Source organism: Triturus cristatus, chromosome 9, assembly GCF_964204655.1.
Source record: "Triturus cristatus chromosome 9, aTriCri1.1, whole genome shotgun sequence".
Lineage (NCBI taxonomy): Eukaryota > Metazoa > Chordata > Amphibia > Caudata > Salamandridae > Triturus > Triturus cristatus.
Genome location: NC_140592.1, coordinates 1,057,500,637 through 1,057,520,208, shown reverse-complemented (window position 1 = coordinate 1,057,520,208; position 19,572 = coordinate 1,057,500,637). Strand labels below are relative to the sequence as shown.

Sequence of the window (19,572 nt, the reverse complement as noted above, 5' to 3'; positions counted from 1 at the left end):
TATTTGCTGCACTATTTCAACATGCAGGAAACGCGCGCGTCTACCTCCCCGTCCTGCTCTGTTATGCATCGAGGTACCGACGGACAGGTTAGTCCTTTATTACTGGTCAGCCGGTTTTTAATCCTTCTGACAATGTGCGAGTTGCTTTTGGAACATTTGGTTGAATATGCTCAAACTATTTAAACCTCTTTTCCGCTTCATGCGAATGGAATGTTGATTGTTCCTAATTTAAAATGGAAGCATTTTTATAGATACTTATATCCAGAGCTCTAAGTCTGTGTATATCCTGAAGTTATTAGAACTGTTGGCTTTGAGTAACGTACTGCTCAGAAAGCTCGAACTTCACTACACCAAGTCTTGTTGCATTAAGATGGAGTTCATACATTTTTGGCTGAGTGCTTGTACTACAATGAGATATTAAATTATATATCTCTGAGATACATACTATGTCTATTCACACGCTGAGATTTGACGTGTGATGCTCATCTTGGTTTGGGTGTTTATCTGTGTGTGCTTGTGAACAAAAGACAGTATGTTTATATCATCCTAGCTTGGTCTTGTGATATAAAGATTCAGTTCATAGAGACTTTGTTTTGTGCCTTTTTTTTTATAAGATATTGAATATCATAGCTTTTTCATACGGACTATGCCTATCTATACATATGGATATTGTATATATATATATATATGTCTGACGCTTACTTTGGTTAGTGTGATATGTGTGTGTGTTTTTAAACCGAAGACAGGAGGTTCACAAGTCTGCTGTTAATCACTTGTCTTCATATAGAGCGGGGCCTCTTTAATCTGAGCGGATGCCAGGTGAGGTGAGGCGTTCTCCCGTACTTTTGACGGGTAAGCTTTTTTGATTAATTCATTTTCTTTATTCATTGAATGAGTTGAGCATTTGGCTCTTTGCTCCACACATATGTTTAGAGTGGTATGCTGCATGGTTTGCATAATTGGTAAATCATGACTGTGTTAGAATTTCATTGTGGTACTATTCTTGTTATAATGAGCACTGTCTCTCCTGTACTTCATTTTCAGGATTTGAAGAGTTATTTCTCCTACAAATAAATCAGGAGTAATCTTTTTCTCAAGTAGGTCATTCAATTTGTTTTTTCTGGTGTTTTTCACTTTTATGGAAATTTCACAATATATACAGCAGTAGCACAGGTTCTTGTTGGTCCTGATGAAAGCCGGATTATAACTTGGTCCTTAGGCTGAAACATGTAGACCTCTTTTGTTCTTTCGGACTTGAGCAGTTATTTTGTCAAAACTGCTACTACACTGTTTTTAACCTTGTCACTCGGATAGACAGTATTAAAGGTTGGCTCTATCCCAGTAGATGATTTTATCACTTTCACTTTATACTCTTTCTGCACTGCTTCCATCGCTACCACCAATATATTAGATAGCCTAATAAGTATCTAGGGCACATACCTCATCCTAGATGACCGGAGAGGTTACAGTTGCCCCTCTTATCTGCAGTCTTGCTTATTTTGGAGGCTCAGGACGGGCTACCGAATCCCAGATGATGTGGGCTGCTATCTTGGTGGCTGATGGGATTCATCAGTTTCTCTTTTGACTCTGCTTAGTGCTCATTCTAGTCTTGTTTTAGCCCACAGTTTGACCCTAGATTGCTCTGGTGTGATAAAAAGATTATGGAGTGTCCCAGCTTGTTTCTACACACACACTCCCTTCCTCCATCTATTGACCGCCACAAGATTCCTTTCCTCTCACAAAATCGTGGTCAACCTCACCTGATAACCATACAGTTTTGGTTTGATTGGAAAAGAGCCACTATTATGTCAGTTCCTGTAAGGATGTCTCCCTTCCCCTCCAGAATAGCTGATGTCCACAGATTATAAAGAGTCATGCGATTCTAATCTTTTGGAAAACAGAAAGATAACCCCATCTCTTGACAGACATGGATCCTAATTTACAGACAGTACTTAACACCAAGCTCGAGCTGGTGGGCCACAATGCTTTAAATATCCGTGTAACCTATCAAAAAATGCATACAAATGCCTCAAACACAGACTTCTTAAATCTTATACAGAAACCCTAAACTCTGATCCATACTTCTGTTCGAAAAAAGGAACTACAATAAGTGACCTCATCTGGTACATGAAAAGAAGAGCTCAATGGAGGAAGGCACTCCACTCCGTACTCCTGATCACTATCTCCAAGAGATTCCCACATGGTCTAAGACTCTCAGTAGCCCCTTCACCCACCTACAGAAGATGTTACCATTTCCATATAGAACAGGATTATCCTCATCTAAGCCTCAAACCGCAACCCAGAGGTTTTTCTTGAAATTGTCTCCATTATCAAGAACTCCGTAACGAGCAATGACTGAGACACATCCAATAGGTGGCCTAGCTCTTGATTCAATCCGCAGGATCCTCAAGCAACTTCCTTACATAGTCCCACCAACCTAAGCAATCCACCCCTTTCCCCTCTTAACTCCTCCACCAAGAGCAGCACACAAACTCCCAACTTGCCACCGCTTCTGGGGGTATATGAATTTACTACCATGATCCGACAATCTAGTTAGCACCCTTATCACTCATCTAAAGCAGGGTTCACTGGCATACATAACAATGGAACTCACTCAGCCAATCCGTACCTACCAGCAACCTTCGAATGTACCAGCTTACACACTACTAACTTGCCTATGACACTTCAAATGGTCATACATTGACTACCTTGAAGTCTGAACCACCAATCCCGAACATCATTACCCATATGATCCTAGTGTCTCTACTTATTCGCCCCCTTGCAAGCTTAACTTCCTCTCCAACTCAACCTCTCCTCCTTTGGTCCTCTCAGGCCAGCAGTACCCTACCACCACTATCAGTAACGCCCCGTCACCTCCTGGCCCTAATCCATTCCACAGCTACTCATCACCACTCCTTTCTTGAATCCAGTCTAGAGGAGATCACTCTGTAACTTCAACAACTTAAGGCCGCTTACAAAAGCCAATGAACCTCACCTGACAGAGCTTGCTAATGACTGGTCAAAAAGGGTTGTCCGGGATGAATAGACACAATCAAGCACTATCTACTACCTATCACACTAAGCTGGCATCTCCCCCTTCAGCTAAGGTGATCGCCCCTAACTATGCGTCTCCCCTCCTGAGTTGGAGAACCACACCCTACCTGAGCGCCACCTCTAGACCCTGTAGACTGAAGGGTTCCCTAATAGTCAGCGACATTCACTTGCCTCCCTCCTGCTTGCATACAATCCCACACAATTACACAAGTATATATAAGCGGGTCCATACACAAACAGTTCCCTCGAACCCTCAGAGAACCCAGACACAACTCTAATGCTATAAAGACTTCCAACCTCAAGTAAGTTCTCATCACATGACTGCTTCCACTGACACCAATCCACACTTGAAATCCATGTTTCTCAACAGCAGGTCAGCAGCGAAACATGCAATGGACATCACAGACCTCATCCTAGCTCCTGAAATTGATCTTCTAATCCTTATAGAAACTTGGCTATATGTTGTTTTGGACTTGTCCTGTACACCCTAGTCCTTACTAACCACAACATCATTAGATTAGACATAGCTAACAGACCTGGCTGGAGGCATCACCTGTATACCACAATTGTCAAAGCAAAACAGGCACACACTGCAGTTCTCTCCTCCTGTGAATAATTATGGCTAGACATCATAAGCAACCACAGGCCTTTATGCAAACTGCACGCGATTTATCATCCACCAGGTGACAACCTCCCTTTTGTTGAACACATTATGGAAACCATCTCTTCCAACAAGGGACCACTTTGTTCCCAGATCTTCTATGGAGACTTCTACACTGAAACAATCCGGATGATCCTGCAGAGAATAGCCTTAATTCCTTCCTAGTTGACCATAACCTAATTCAAATCTGCAACAGCCCCATGCATATCTTGGGTTTGACCCTGGACCTAATCATTGCTAAACCCAATTCCATTCAACTTGAATCGATTGTCCCATGTGACTGGACTGATCTCTACATCACCTTCCACATCATAGCATCTTGGACTGCAAAAGGAACTCAACTAAATAAACCCAGACACTGGAAAAGATCCATGTGAAATGCAAACCTGAATGAAAGGATATTCCTTGACTAAGCAATAAGACCCTGCCTCCTTCTACTGACATTTCTGAGGTCCATGACCTAAATAAGCATTACAACTATTTCATGTTAAAATTCTAGATGCTACTGCCCCCTTACAACTAAAAAGAATGTCCACCAAAGACTCCAAACTATGGTTCAATGGTAGTTTAAATGCAGAGATGCTCTCCGTCCCTTGAACACCTTAAGCTACTGAGATAGAGGAGGAGCTCTTACAATAAATGCATCAGAAGTGTGAAAGCAAATGCCTTCAGAAGCCAACTAGATAAAGTCAGAAATTGCCCCAAAAAACAGTTTGAATTAATAAACTCCAATCCACTAATCTTCCCATTCATTCACCAACTGTGCCCAGTTTGCAGCCCAACTGTGAGGATTTTGCCTACTTCTTCCTTGAAAAGATGAATAAGATTGAAACTGATCTCCGGACAGCAATGGACCAACTTACAGTCTTATCCCTTATCCCCCCAACCGTCCCCTTCCCCATTAGCCTCTTCCTTTAGTATGACCTCCCCCACAAAAAACAGCGCTTCCTAGAGCCAATTCAAAACCTTTGACAAAACCTCCATACTCAATATTTGTACAGCACTGAAATACTCAAACCACTTCACTTTTCCTCTACCTTCAAATTTCTTCAATGAGATGAAGATGTCCATATTCCCACTGTAGACCAAGATAGTAAATGCCTCCCTACTGCAACGTGTGATTCTGGATTGCCTGAAGTCGGGGCAGGTTACTCCCATTCTCAAAAAACTCACTGCAGATCACCAGGTCCTAAATAACTTCTGTCCAATCACTAACATTTGAACTGTGGAGAAGCTCCTCGAGAAATGTGTTCATGCCCGACTATGTAACCACATAGATCATTTCCAGCTAATAGATCAATTCAATCTGGTTTCCGTCAAGGTCACAGCACTGAAACGGCCCTTACTCACATAGTTGATGAAATGCTAAAAATGCTGGATCCGAACGAATCTTGCTTTCTAATCCTCCTAGACCTCTCGTCAGCCGTTGATACTGTCAAACATGACAACCTCCTTGACCTACTGGAACGTAGGATGGAACTATCAGGGTCAGTGTTAAATTGGTTAGCCTTGTTTCTCCACATTAGAACGCAAATAATTAAGGTCAACAAGTCCCTTTCTAATTGCACACTGATCACACTAGGGGTTCCACAGGGATCCTCACTCTCACCCATGCTCTTCAACCTGTTCATGAAGCCTCTAACTGAAATTCTCAAAGCTTCTAACATCCACTATCAAGTGTATGCTGACGACACTCAATTGTACCTGAAAACCTCTTCCTCTGATGATATGCGGTCACTCAACCCAAAACTGGCTGAACTCCAACCATCTCAGCTAAATGCCTTCAGAACAGAATTCCTCCTAATCTCCTCACCCAAGCAAGCTTCCACTAATGAAGAATATATGAAACAACTAACAGCTTTCAACTGAGTACTACACATTATAGATTCCACAAGATCACTGGGAATAATACTAGATAACAACTTGAACATGCAGGAGCACAATGGCTCAGCCACCAAAGGAGCAAACTTCCAAATGAACATTCTAAGAAAAATAAAATCCTTCCTCCCCCTGATGACTTCAAGTCTGCTGTTCAAGCCTTAGTCATTTCTAGGTAGGATTATGGTAGTGCAACCCTTTGCAGTTTACCTAGCTACAAGTTGGCTCCACTAAGGGCCGCGTTTAACTTGGCTGTGAGGCTCATCACAGGATCCAAAAGAAACAACCACATCTCTCAGGCTTTGAAATCCCTAAACTGGCTTCCATATGAGGTCAGGATTCAATTAGAAATTGCCTTCATGATGCACAAAGCCCTACACTTCAACACCTCTCTGTATCTCATGCAAAAACTGGAACCATCTGGCAGTTGCAGATGCTCCAGGAGTTCCAGCACCTTGTTGTTGAAACCACAAACATTTTAAAGAAAGAAAACATATACACATGCCTTCTCGGGTATGGGCCCATGAATTTTGAATTCCTTGCCTCCTGAAACCAGACTGAATCCCTTCAACAGTATTTGTCAAAAAAGAAGTAAAAGTACTACTGATGAATACTTTTATGAACTAGAAATTCACCAACTCCGCCCTTTGAACCATGTTATAATGCTTGCTCTTCACACATGTTTACCTCCAATCTACACCCTTGTATATTGACTTGGCTTTGTGACATTCTGTATCGTTCCTGCACATTTGGTTGTATTCCCCGCCCATGTTTTTTTACCTCCTACCAAGCTCCTGTATATAAACGTATCGGCTTTGCTATATATCGGTCCTCCTCCACCAACTCAGATTTGTGACTTCCTGTATCTCTCATGATCATGCTGTTGTTTTTCCCTACTTGTTTCCTTCTCATTTGTTCCTGATTATTTGTAAAGCGCTCCGATACCCTGTTAGGTCAGGTTTGTGTTATATGCAACTCTATAAATAAAGTACTTCTATAAGAAATATGCTTTCATCAAATGTATGCAAAATAAAGAACACTTACTAAACTAAACCTTGTGTACTCTGGAGGCCCAGAGGCACTATTGGTCTACAGATGGAAATAGAAGTACATACTTTATTTTAAAACAACATGAGCTACTTGACCTCCATTCAGGTAATGTATCAGTGATCCTTAGTATTTAGATCAAATAATATCAGAGAACCAAAGTAGATCTCCTGTTACTGACCATATTGTGCTTTGACATCTATGAGGCATGACACCGACACAAAATATTACTCTACAGGTCGACAGTGGCAGATCAGGACCCAAAAAAGTCATGGCCCTCATTGCAATGTTCAAGGAGAGAAAATAAACCATAAAATGCTGACATCCTGACAGCCATTGGAGACTCTACCAGTGTTTAAGCAAAATATGTACACGGATTCAGTAGAATTAACACTGATTATACTTGAAACATTGAATTAAAAAAAGACAAATCTGTCGATTGAAAGGCACCATTAGCATTGGCGCCTTTCCCAAATTCAGGTGTTAGGTCACAGACAATCACTGGCCATTTCATGAATTGTCTTAATAGGGATGCAAAACTGTAATGAGCAAGAAGCAAGACAGCAGCCCAGTTCAAGGGTCTTTAGCGTTTCTGGACAACATCCAAACAGTCCAACAGCAATGGAAACCTTTTAGCTGTAAAACAGAGTAGGAGAGACAAGACTAAAGTATATGCTATATAACTGAAAGTAATTAAAGATGGTAAGACACATTTCTTTGAAAACCTGAGAAGGCATGATGGGGTTGGTTGGAAAGATGGGAAACACAGAGGACAGCAATCAAAAATAAAGGATTCCCTAAGAACTATCGAGCTGAGGTAGGGCTCATTTAGGGTTGAATTGGTGGTAACGAAATGGACAGAGGACCTGCAACTCCCACTAGAAGACATGGGGAGGTAAGCGAAATACTGGTGCTGGGCAAGAATTACCCATTTTTGGATCACTGTGATAGGAAAGAAAGACTGCAAAGAGCAAGGATTGAGGCTGCGGTACAGTTTGAAGGCCTGCCTATCTGAGTTATTCTGGACTACACCCAAATGGTTCAAAATCAATGGAAAACCTTTGAAGCAGTCAAATGAAGCGGAAAAGCATATTTCGTTGAATCACTTGAGATGGCAGGGATTGGTTTCTAGGATGGGGTAAACAGGAGGAAAGCACACACAAAAAGGGTTCCCTAAAGAATGACTTGAGCCAAGGGTGTTCATCTGGGGAACAATTGGGAAAAACTGGTGGCAACGAGACAGAAAAAGAACCTGTAACTCACTCTGCAAAATGTGTGGTGGTGAGCAGAACTGCACCCCTGCATTGCATACTGAAATTCGGTGTGGTGAGATATCAGAAAGCGAGATGAGACTGGACCCATTGGAAATGTGGAGGGCCACTGTGATAGCTCACATGTTACACTCTCTATTTCAATGTGAACCTTGCTGGCCAGAGATCCGACAACCCGGACACCTCCCAAGATGGTATGTGCAGTTAGGGATGCACTGATGTAGTGTCCTACTACTGTTTGATATTTATACTTTGTTGTATTGTTTTGAGTGTTGTGTTTGAAGCAGATGGAAGAGTTAATGAAAGGGGAGTGCACTTGCGATCCCAGACTGGTAGCTCAAGTGGATATGTGAGAGATTGTTTATTTAGTAGTACGCTGCTGGGTTTACAACTTGGGTATCCAGCGTGGGGAATGCAGAGGTTTTGTTTGCTAAGTATACGGATGCTATAGACCATGAGAAGAAGTAATGGGGTCAGGCTACAAATTGGATGGTGGCCATAGCCCCTCATCAGAATAATCTAACGTATCGTAATGGAGTAGTTGTTAATGATGGTACATCTACAGATTCATATGATGGAATATTAAAGGCCTTAATAATTATATACAGATATGAAAGGTGTGCACATTTCACATGAGAATAGCTTTTCCACAGGAGACACCTGTTGATGTGCAAGAACACATGCTACTGGTGAAAAAATGAACACGTAATCCATACTCTCAGGGCTGTGGAATTCCTACAGCACAACTCCCACAATATACTGTTTGCGGTCAAGAAAAACAAGTTTTCATGTTTATTTTGTCCTTGGGACAAGAAGGCCCACCCCCCTGCAGCACAAACCCTTTGGCTGCCAGTTTACCACATTATGCATCAGGGAAGGGCATTGTCTGTAGTTAAGGTAATATGTGTGTCCACATGTTAAGGTTGTTTGAACTTGTATGAATGAAAAATCATTTATAGAGTGCACGCCTCCTCCGAGGAGTGTCCCTGTGCCAGTAGCAGTTTCTCTGCAATACAGACCACTGGATGGAGTTACCTTATTTGCAGAACAGCCAGGTTTTTAATTTCTTTCTGAAAATTGCGAATTCCAGGGTGGCCCGGAGTGCCAGCGGGAGTTGATTCCAGGCTCTAGCACAGAGATACGAGAAAGATCAGCCACCGATTCTAGACCGGTGGATTTTAGAGATGGTGGCCATAAATTGATTGTAAAGTCCTGGAGGGAGTATAAATAGAAAGCCTCTTCCTAAGATATACTGTGCCCTTCAAATGCAGTGCAATATGCGCCAGGACCAGTGTTTTAAATTGAATCCTCTTTTTCATGGGAAGCCAGAGAAGTGCGTACAGATGTGGCGACGGACAGGTCCTAGGGAACAGATTAAGAATCAGGCTTGTCACAGCATTTTGAACCATGTGCAGCCTGTTCAAGAGATATTCTAGCAAACCCAGATACAGGGCTTTTCCATAATCAAGTCTGGAAGGGATCAAGGCCTGGACCACTGTTTTACTGGATTCAACAGAGAGAAGTGGCAGAAATGTTTTCAGAGTGCGTAGTAACCCAAAGCAGGTGCCCACCAGGGCTTGAATGTGGGATTGCAAAGACCAGCCACTATCAATGTTAATCCCCAAATTTTTTACCATGCTCTGAAGAGTGGCCGGAGGAGGGACTTTCTGGAGCTACCATGATGTCCATACTTACGACGGAGTTGTAGCAAAGAAAACTATCTCCGATTTGACTGGGTTGCTTTTTAGTTGGTTGATGGCCAACCAGTTGAACCCTTTGGATAGGCAGGTTTTGAGCATTTCACTCGCAAATTATGCCCCTTTATCGCAGGAGAAGAGAAGCTGCGTATCATCAGCATATGATATCACTTTGGTTCAGTGTGATTAGCAAGAATGGCCATATAGGCATTAAAAAGCATCAGGCTCAGTGCTGAGCCTTCGGGGACACCCACCTTCAAACTCTATATAGGGGAGGCAATTATATTTATTATATTTATGGTTCATTTATACAAAGCCTTTCTAATCAGAGTGAGCGCTCTAAGGAAATGTTGTAAGCTCAGCCTGCACTACTGCCAGCGGATCCAGTGTAAAAATGTGTACGTGCATTTGCACAGTTTAACAATATGAGGCTACATACAATTTTCCAGAATGCTCTCTAATTAGATGCAGATATCTGCAGAAGCTTGAAAGAAAGATCGATGATCCTTTCTAAATAAAATGTTCACAAAAAATGCAAATAGGGAAAAAACGGTTTGCCTAACTACTGTACAATTGTAGGTTACATTTCTTTGAATTATCATTTAGTAAAATGTGTTCATGCATACTAGTATTTCCAAAAAATAGTCATAAGAGAAAATCAGTGCAACCAGTTTCAATGGGAAACATGAAAATAAACAAGCATTGGGAAAGCCAATAGGTCTGATATTGGTGGTCAGCCTTTTGGGTTTGTCAATTAGTGTGTTATTTTGAAATGGTTTATGTAAAACTTTGTGAGAGCTGCCAGGTCCTCACTATTATAACAAACATTAGCAAAAAGCAATAATATTTGTTGGTCTCCAAAGCACACATTGCCCCAGTAGTTAGCCCCTGGCAATGAACAAAAATACTTTGTGTGCCGATATGCTTCTTGTGAAAGCGCTGAAGCCAGTCGATGACTAGATTGATAAAGAGAGACTTAGAATTTTAATAAAAACAAAAGGTCTTGGTTAACTCCAGACCTAATTAGAGGCCCAATTCTTAAAGGAAGTCACAAAATCGTACCCATGGTATATGTCCTTGCATTAGTGCACTTTATGGCTTTCATTAATTCACAAGAATTTACAGAAATTGACCAGGAAATCATCAGCCTAGAAAAAATTTGTGAACTGCTTTTTAATTTGAGCAATTATGCAGGTATACATTTGCTCATGCAAAAATCTGTTCAGTGTTTACAAATGTACTTTCCCTCCAACCACTTTTTTTTCCCCAAACCTGGAAGAAGTTTTTCTTCTATCATTGTCAGGAGTACATTTCCAACCTTTCTCAGTATGGGAAATGAGAAGACAAGAGCTGGCAAAAAACCCTAAAACATGCAATTTGGTAGGGTCGCACACAATTAGAAGAGCATTCTAAGCCTGGAACTATTGCTTAACTCTACCTCCAGCCCCAGTATGTAGATATGTGGAAAGAAGGCAAAATAAGGATATTGCTAGAATTCAAACCCTACTATAGTTTGATCATGGCATAATCAGAAAGGCTAATATCAGAACTTTTAACAATAAAACTGCTGCCATAATTTGTCGCTGCACTATGTGGCACCAAAGGGACAAGAGGATTGTTTTACAGGACAAGTAGATTTATGAAGCAACCTGTCCCAGGGACAATTCAATATTTGATTAAATTTCACACCCCTGACTGCCTCATATTTCTTCTAGTCTAGGATGGTCCCATTTCAGGTCCATTTCAGGCAAATGCAATTTCGCAAGACGCTAAAGGTTCTACATTAGTAGACGTAGCGTCACAATTGTTAGGGCTCGCAACGGAATGGATGGTAGCCATTAATAGTCTGACAGCGGGCACAACAGGGAGATATCCTCAGAAGCTGGGCCTTTAACAAAGATTCTCAAGCCAACTGTCAATTCTATTCAAAAATATTGATAGGAAAATTGCATGGCACTAGAGCACACAGGTGGTCAGGTGTTAATTGTATATCAATGTTGTTTATATAGGCTGGAACGCATCCCAGAATAAAGCTGTCCATCATTCATCTTACTTACGAACTTAGCAGACTTTGGGTGCTATTTTTCATCCTCACAGAGGCAACACCCAGTGATGTGGCTTGATAACTTGGCTAACTGGGAAAGATCCATACGGAGTGGATGCCAGAGTTGAGTCTTTGTGGGTCCCGTTTATATTTCCGAGGTAGACATGCCCGGAAACTGTACTTAATGGCCTTCAAGTTCAAACTAAGATATAGGACAGTGAAGAGGGTGATGAGGAGAGCATCATTTGAGCCTATGCTCTGAGATTTACCTTACCTTTTATAATTTTTGGAAAGAGATGTATGTAGTGACATAGAGGGAGGCAGTCGAGTACTGGGCAACATCTATAATGGAGGTGTTTTTGTTACATCTAAGGAGGCAAAAGCCTTCTTTGTGATTGCAGGCATACTAACCAGGGCGGTACTACTTTTTACATGGGAAGCTACATGACTCAATCACTTTAGTTACATTTCATTTGTTAATAGCGTTGGGGGCAGAGCAGTATCAACACTTTATAGAACACTCTGTGCTGATTGTCATTGGGTGACACTTCAGATTAAAGAAAAAAGGGAGAGACATTAACGGACCAATATCCTAAGTTGACTGGCAAAGAATGATGTCTTACACGAAGGTGACTAGCACTGCTCGAATCCAGTACATGCAATATAAATGTACTACTAGGGTATATGTTACTCCCCTGATTGTGCACAAAATGTAACCCTACTTGATGAATGAATGCCTCAGATCCAAATATTTGATATGGTTGTACCCAATTGTGAAGGAATTTGGGAAGGGAGTGGAAGCACACATTTGAATGACAGCAGAAGGTGCAAAAACGTATCATTCTAAGCAGTATATACTGGGTCTACACCTGAGACAAAAGAAGAGAAAGACACAACACAAATGGATAGCACTTTATCTCAAACTTGCAAAAATAGGCATATTGCGATGCACTTGGCACACAGTACTGGCTGTTCATTCAACATGTGGAAGATGGCTTTAAGTGTATGGCTTTTGGCAGGTTAGACTGACAAAGGATTAATGGAAGATTTGCAAGATTTGAGAGAGATAACCGGTGTGCTGGATGATTGCTAGGATAAGACACCATCTTCACTGTAATAGGTTATGAAAATAAAGACCTTTTACCACTGAAAACTACTTGTGAAATATAAGTAGAATTGAGAGACTAATGTGGTAGCAGAAGGCCACAATGGCCTTAAATGTTAACTTCTGCAAAACATGTTAACATTGCAACTTATTCTGGAGTTCTAAACGTCTTTGCCTGATATAGGGATGTATTTGTTTGTTGTTTATTAACAATAACAACTTGTTTTAATTAAACAAAAAGGGAAGAAATGATAATCATCATTTAAAACCATTAATACCAGTGAAAAAGGAAAATACTTAAACAAGATATCCAAGTGAAAGCAGGTGAGAGCAGCTGCCCTGGTATAATGGAAACTAAAAGCAGACAATTGTACAAACCTTCAGCAACCCTTACTCTTTGATGATCAACAGCCCTACCTCTGAATGTTCCAATTATTTTAACTATGTGACTGTGACTGTATTAGGAAATCAATAGCGGAGAAGGCACATTTTCCACCAATAACAAAATTCTTAACAATGACAAATAACACAGAGATTGTGCTTTCCGTGAAAACGTATTACAAAATATTTCATATTAAACAAGATATTAGTATGAGAACTACAGGCTCAAATAATCAGATACACTTACTTCGTCTGCCTGAGATTTGATTGACTTCACTTCTTTTTCCAGTGTCTGCATTCGTTTCTGAATTTCGTCAATCTGCAAAATTGCATACAATGGACCACAAGTTTAGTACCAACTTTATATTTTTATTTGTGTTTAAATGTTCTAAGTGAGTTTATTTTCGAAACAAAGCAGAGTATCAAAATAAATAAAGCAGCATTAAATCTTGCCACTAAAGTTTCAAAGGTGTGGTTTCCAGTCAGGAAATAAAGGAGTTGTGATTTTTGGATCAAGTCAATAGTTTGGCAGCAAGAACATGACTTCAAGTGTTGGTTCTTTAATAACACCTTGGGCAGATTCATAAATCCTTCTGGCTTCCAAGTAAATTTAACTTACACATGCAAGTGACTTGACGTAACAGTAATAGAAATTCACAAAGGCTAAACTTGCAGCCATAAAATTATATCCCAATAAGTATGATTATCATAAAAATATGTAATATTATGCATGAGTAAATGATTTGGAAGAAGAGTAGTGCAGCAGGGATGCCTTGGAAAGTTTGGGTACACCCATAACTTGAGTGTCACAAACATTTTCTCAACTTATTCTCATCCAGGAAATAGATGGGGGTATACATCTGTCAAGGACAGGCGTAAATCCCCTTTAAGCACAAGAACGTGAAGGGAATACTCCCAGAATTGTGAGGGTACAAGGTCAGGGTTTCTCCAGAGGGAAAAATATTTTCAATGACAAGAAAGAAAAAAATCAGAAAAGGGTGCTTTTGCACTATTATGGTGCCACTTTCCTCTGCATTACTGTAAAGCATATACATATACATATAAGCATGTTTAAGCCTTTAGGAACTCTCAAAACTTTCCATGAGTACTTCTGGAAACTAGCGACTGTTACGAATATATTTGAGACTAGAGCCTGCTGTCTTTGGATGTTTCAGTCATTTAACTAAATTTCAAAAGTGATTCCACTTAAAATAGCTAAGAGAAAATGATCGAATGTTGTCGCAACAAAGGGATTTGGGATTAAAGATCAGGGACCAATGACTGGGCAGTTAAAGGAGACAAGATGGGTCTGTCTGCATCAGCAACGAAAACGTTACGCTTGGTTTTGGGAAGTGTAAAAAGAACGAGATGTGTTACAAAAAAGAACAACTATAAAAAGACATGCACACCAAGCAAAACGTCTTATCGGGGGGCTCCAGGTGCTTGAGTAAACTGCCTAAACTGTAAAACCACTATGACTGCCCTTGAATATAAATCTGAAATGTAGCAAATTGTAAGTTCACTTGCTAGGTGAGCATGTGGAAATGAAATAAATATTTACAAATCATCAAAATCAAAGCATGAATGATATAATGACCTCTACAAACCAGCGATTTTAGAAGAAAAGGATACATCAAAGAGAGAATCTCCTTTATTTGTGCCAGGATGTCATTCCAATATGGTTTAATCGAGGGGCAATACCACCACAGAGGTCTAAAATCCCCCAGGAGCCCCCCCCCTCCGACATCGATCGGATGCATTGAGATATATTTTGTGGAGTTTTGAGGGGCAGAGACACCAGTCGTATAAATATTTATAATGGGCCTCTCTTAGACCCAGGGACCAATTATATCGAGGGATATCATTCAGCAATCTATTCCAATGTTTTGTATTAATCGTACTTCCCAAAATCTGATCCCATAAGCCCCTGTGTCTCGAGATATGTGCAGCGGAAACTGTGTTAAAAAGAGCGTATAGAAGGGAAATATTCCCCTCAGGACCCTCCGCCGGACAGACACATTTCTCGACGGGGAGCAATTCTTGGGCGGCTGCCTATCTGTTCTCAGGTTGCGTTACCGAGTGTATGAGTTTATTGTAATGAAGTTTAAAATCTCTACAACAGTTGTTGAATGTGCGTATAGACCAGTTGTGATACAGATCTGAGATAGTGAGGCACCCCCCTTCTCGCCGCAGATCAAAGAGCTACTGTGTGAGGGCAGGCAGGCAATCTTTATTGCCGTGAATGGGGGTGTAAAACGGGAAGGTCCATTCCAGCGGGTCACCGCATCCCACACTTTTAGCGTGCTTATAGTGAGTGGGTGTATACTCGTAGCCATGGTGAGGGGGGGGCAGTGTTTATCTGACTCCCTCAGGGACCATTCTGGGACTACCTTGGATTGCGCTGCTTTACGATAGAACGAGAAGCTTGGAAGTGTAAGTCCCCCCTCACCTCTCGCCATCGTCAGTGCTTCATTCGAGAGACGAGCTCTGCCCTTCCTCCAGATGAAGGACGCGAGTTGGGAGCGCAAAGTAGCAAAGAATTGTTTGCCACCTTCCACTGGAAGACCGCCTTGAAAGAGATAAAGCACTTGTGAAAGCACCGATCATTTTTTTTCTTCGTTTTTTAAAATTATTTATTTTTGCATTATTGTGAATACAAGAAATACGCAGTTTGACATTTGTGGATTTGACTATACTGGAGCAACTCCGTCAAGGGGTGCACGTCACTCGAGGTGCACGAGTTACACCTGATATCATAATACGCTGAAGAGCTGCAGGTAGCAACCAGGAGCCCCAGTCCCAGTGTTCACAGATGATCAGCTGAGCCATTCATGTAAAACACAAGTAGAAAGAAAAGAAGAACAGAACATAGCTGGAAGGAGAGAAGAACAGTGAGGTGGGGTGAAGGGGCAGAGCTCACTGGCTTCCAGAGGGAGCAGTGTCGTAGGCCGCGGGTGCAGGTTCTGTCAGCATGCTGAAGGTGCCCACCAGCTGCTCTATCAAGCCGCCAATCAGACAGGCTAGGCCGAACCGGAGGGGGGAGGTTAGGGTGGTACCTTTCTAACGGTCCCCAGATGTCCCGGGGTCACGCTTGCTCGGGTACCAACTCCCAGTATTCAGTCAATAATTCCCAACTGTGCACCGCATCTCTATTCAAGTCATTAACGCGTGGCCATCTGTGGCAACCCCAGCACATTGCTTTTTGGAGCATGGCCAACAATAGAAGCATAGCCACCAGTCTTCTTACCGCGACAGGCACAAAGCGCACATCTCCAAGCAACACAATCAGGGGGAGCGTTCAAGCACACATTCCAACATCACTCCCAGCGCCTCAAAGATGCTACCCCAGTATCGTGCAATTTCCGGGCATTCCCACACTGAGTGCAGAAATGTCGCATCCTTGGCGCCACACCGCACACAACTCGCATCTTCCCTTAAACCAACTCTATGCAGCCATACCGGGGTTCTGTAGAGTCCGTGTATAAACTAAAAATTAATCAGCCTCAATCTATGGTTGGGGGACAGCGCTCTGGCCTGCGCGCAGCAGTACTTCCAAGTTCCCTCCTCAATGGAAGCTCCTAGGAGCTCCTCCTACCTATTTCGCGCCTCAGGAGTTCAATTTGGCGCGGTACGTTGCATGCCTGCATATAGCCGGGTAATAAGTTTGCGCAGCGAGGGATTGCCCAGGAACTCCTCCAGGACTTGAAACACTGGGGGGGGGGGGGCACTGGGAATGAGGTAGTTTAAGCTCGCAATGCAGCATGGAGCTGGTAAAACGTCATTCTATCCAAAACTCCTGAGTTCTCTTCTACCAGTCCCTCATCAGGCGTGATGAAAAGTCCCTCTGGGAACCCATCTTCCAAAGGGCAAGGCCGAGCCTTCCAAGTCTCCGTCAGACCCCTCTGTTCTCCGAAAATGGTAGATCCGGGTGCCACAGTAGTGGCACTGAGGGGGTGAACAGCTTCTCCATGTGCGTCCTTCGTCCCAACTCCCACCATGCCCGCACCGTGCATCCCATTGTGTTTACCGTCGCACAGGCATGGACCGGTTACACAGTGGGAACGACCTTTTCCCACGATACGAAGATGCACTGACAACATATTATAAATTATTTTGCAAACAGAGGTTTGAGATATTTGATAATTTGGTGACTTATAGGATGTAGTACCTGTTACAGCGTAAAGGCACATAAAGATTACTTTGATGCCCTGATGAAGTCTTGTTTTAAATTAAAAACAGACGAAACACGTGTTGGCAAGGAGCTGTATTGATGGCAAGGAGTTTTATTGATAAACGGCAATGTGAAATACCTAGATTCCAATTGTGTCTCTTTTGCTTCCTCGCCCTAAGTGCGCTGGGTATGCCCAGACGTGGGTCCCAGGCTCACTGTGCCACTGGATTCAAGCTATCCTGGCTGATGAGGGGTGAAACCCTGAAACCGGTCCTAGGATGCTTGTTTCCGGTCCAGGGAGGACCTGGCTTGGCAGTTCGGGCTGGACTGTTCCCATGAGGCACACGGTCAAGACTGATTTGCATATGGCCAGGTCTAAACTGGGGTGGCATGGGGAGAAAAAGAATGATGGGTTTAACCCAGTTCTCTTGAGTGGGGGTGAATGTTTTGATTTGTTCTGCATTCCGTCCATCAATTGTGTGTCTTTTGCTAGATTCCAATTAAGCATCGAGGAGAAGTTCTATTTTCCAATTGGGGAAGATTCGGTGGCTGTCCCTCCTCCTGAGCACCGACTAAAGTATATGGACATTGAGATATTTAGCAAATTACTCTGTACCAGTAGGGTGTGAGCGCCGACTTTCCCAGCAACCACCCTATTTTTGTAAATACTGTAGTGGCGTCGAGAAAAATTGCGGCTGCAGGAAGACACAGCTCTATTTCTTGCATTGTCGCAAAAAAGGTACACAGGTTGTGCATTGTGCTCTTACCGAGGTTGAAGCTGCACTGCCGTGATAAGTTTGGGCAGAATTTTATTATCTAAATTTATCATTGAGAGTGGTCTATACGAGTCGCACAACAATTGGTCCTTGAAAACTGATTATACCCCGGCACTCAAGTGAAAAGGATTTGGGTCTCCACTAGTGAAATACGTTTTTTTGGACACCATCTACATGGACTTACTATAATACTTTTTTGAGCTACATTTCCACTTCACAAATGAAGAAGCAGGATTAGATATAGTCGCAGATATCATTGCTTATCTCGAAAGCCTTGAGGAAGTCACTGGATGTGACGAAACAAGTGTCGGCTGTTCTCGTGCATCTTGATAGGAACTACAAAATTGATAACTCTTTGCGCAAGCTTTCCCCTTTCAATATATTTCTTGCAATAGGGGTCTGTTTACAACTTGGAATTGTACAACTGTGAACTTTCTGTACAAAATTTCTCCTTCCAAAAAAAAATGTTTTTTGTAACAGGGGTCTGCTTGTAACTTTGATTCAATTATCCTTGTTTCATGAGTAAAGAATTGAGAAATTTATTTATGCTGTCTGACCAGTGATGTATTAATGACGGAGTATACTATGGAAAAAGCCTATTAAAGCAATATATGAGAAGAGATTTAACTTCTTGAGTGCCGGGGTATAATCAGTTTTCATTGTGTTGTACAGTGACTGTTCACAGTACCTGTACATTTGTGCACCCAAGGTAGTAGGGTACACCTTTACCCCTAGTGGCACCACTAATAACTATATTTTTGCTTGTTCTAAGAAATATGATACATAACCGTATTTGTAAACTCCCTTTCTGATGTAACACATTTCTGAAGTGCGACTGTCTAGAAAACACTGCTACCTCTTCTGTATTGTAACAATTGGTCTTTGTTGGGTTTGAGAATCGTGGTAAGAGCTTCTCAGAGAGAGGGGGGGAAAGCAAGCCGTGCTCCAAGGACTCTCCGTACATTGTTAGGAGATGAGGCATGAGCAGCGGGCGTACTGTTTATAAAAAATTGTCCGTCAGTCCGTCCAATCCAGGGGCCTTTTCCCCTGGCATCGCGCAGATTTCCTTAATCACCTCTTCCTCCGAAAAGGATTCATCCAAGTATATGCGAAGACCCTCATTCAACCACAGTAGCTGAATAGAGTCAAAAAAGGTGGACAGATCGGGAGGGATAGAAGACTGTCGTGCTGCATAAAGCAAGGAGTAAAAGGACATAATTTCTGCTTGTACGGCTACTTGCCATATCGCCATCTCATTGTCAGATGTGCGGAGCTCGCAGACATAATCGTTGGCCGACGTTTTTTTAAGGAGTCCCGCATTTTGCCTACATGTTCCCCTTACCCATATCGCCTACCCCGCCTTTCGTTCCCCAAGTAATGGGTTTCCCTTAATGCAGCCTCCTCGTACTCCGTGATTTTACTTTTAATGTTACCCAAGACCTCTGCATCGGTAGTATTAAAATAGTCAGTTTCCAGCTCCCATATTT

General features: G+C 42.1%; 1 protein-coding gene across 6 annotated transcripts in view; it reads right to left on the bottom strand.

The window, feature by feature from the left end:
• The window catches only part of MIA2 (MIA SH3 domain ER export factor 2), a 635,554-nt gene that overhangs the window by 283,845 nt on the left and 332,137 nt on the right, over positions 1 to 19,572 (bottom strand). For all 6 annotated transcript variants that reach the window (XM_085626929.1, XM_085626930.1, XM_085626931.1 and 3 more), the window contains exon 12: positions 13,386 to 13,457. In XM_085626929.1, coding sequence (XP_085483055.1) covers positions 13,386 to 13,457 — 72 coding nt within the window. The remainder of the gene's footprint in view (positions 1 to 13,385; positions 13,458 to 19,572) is intronic.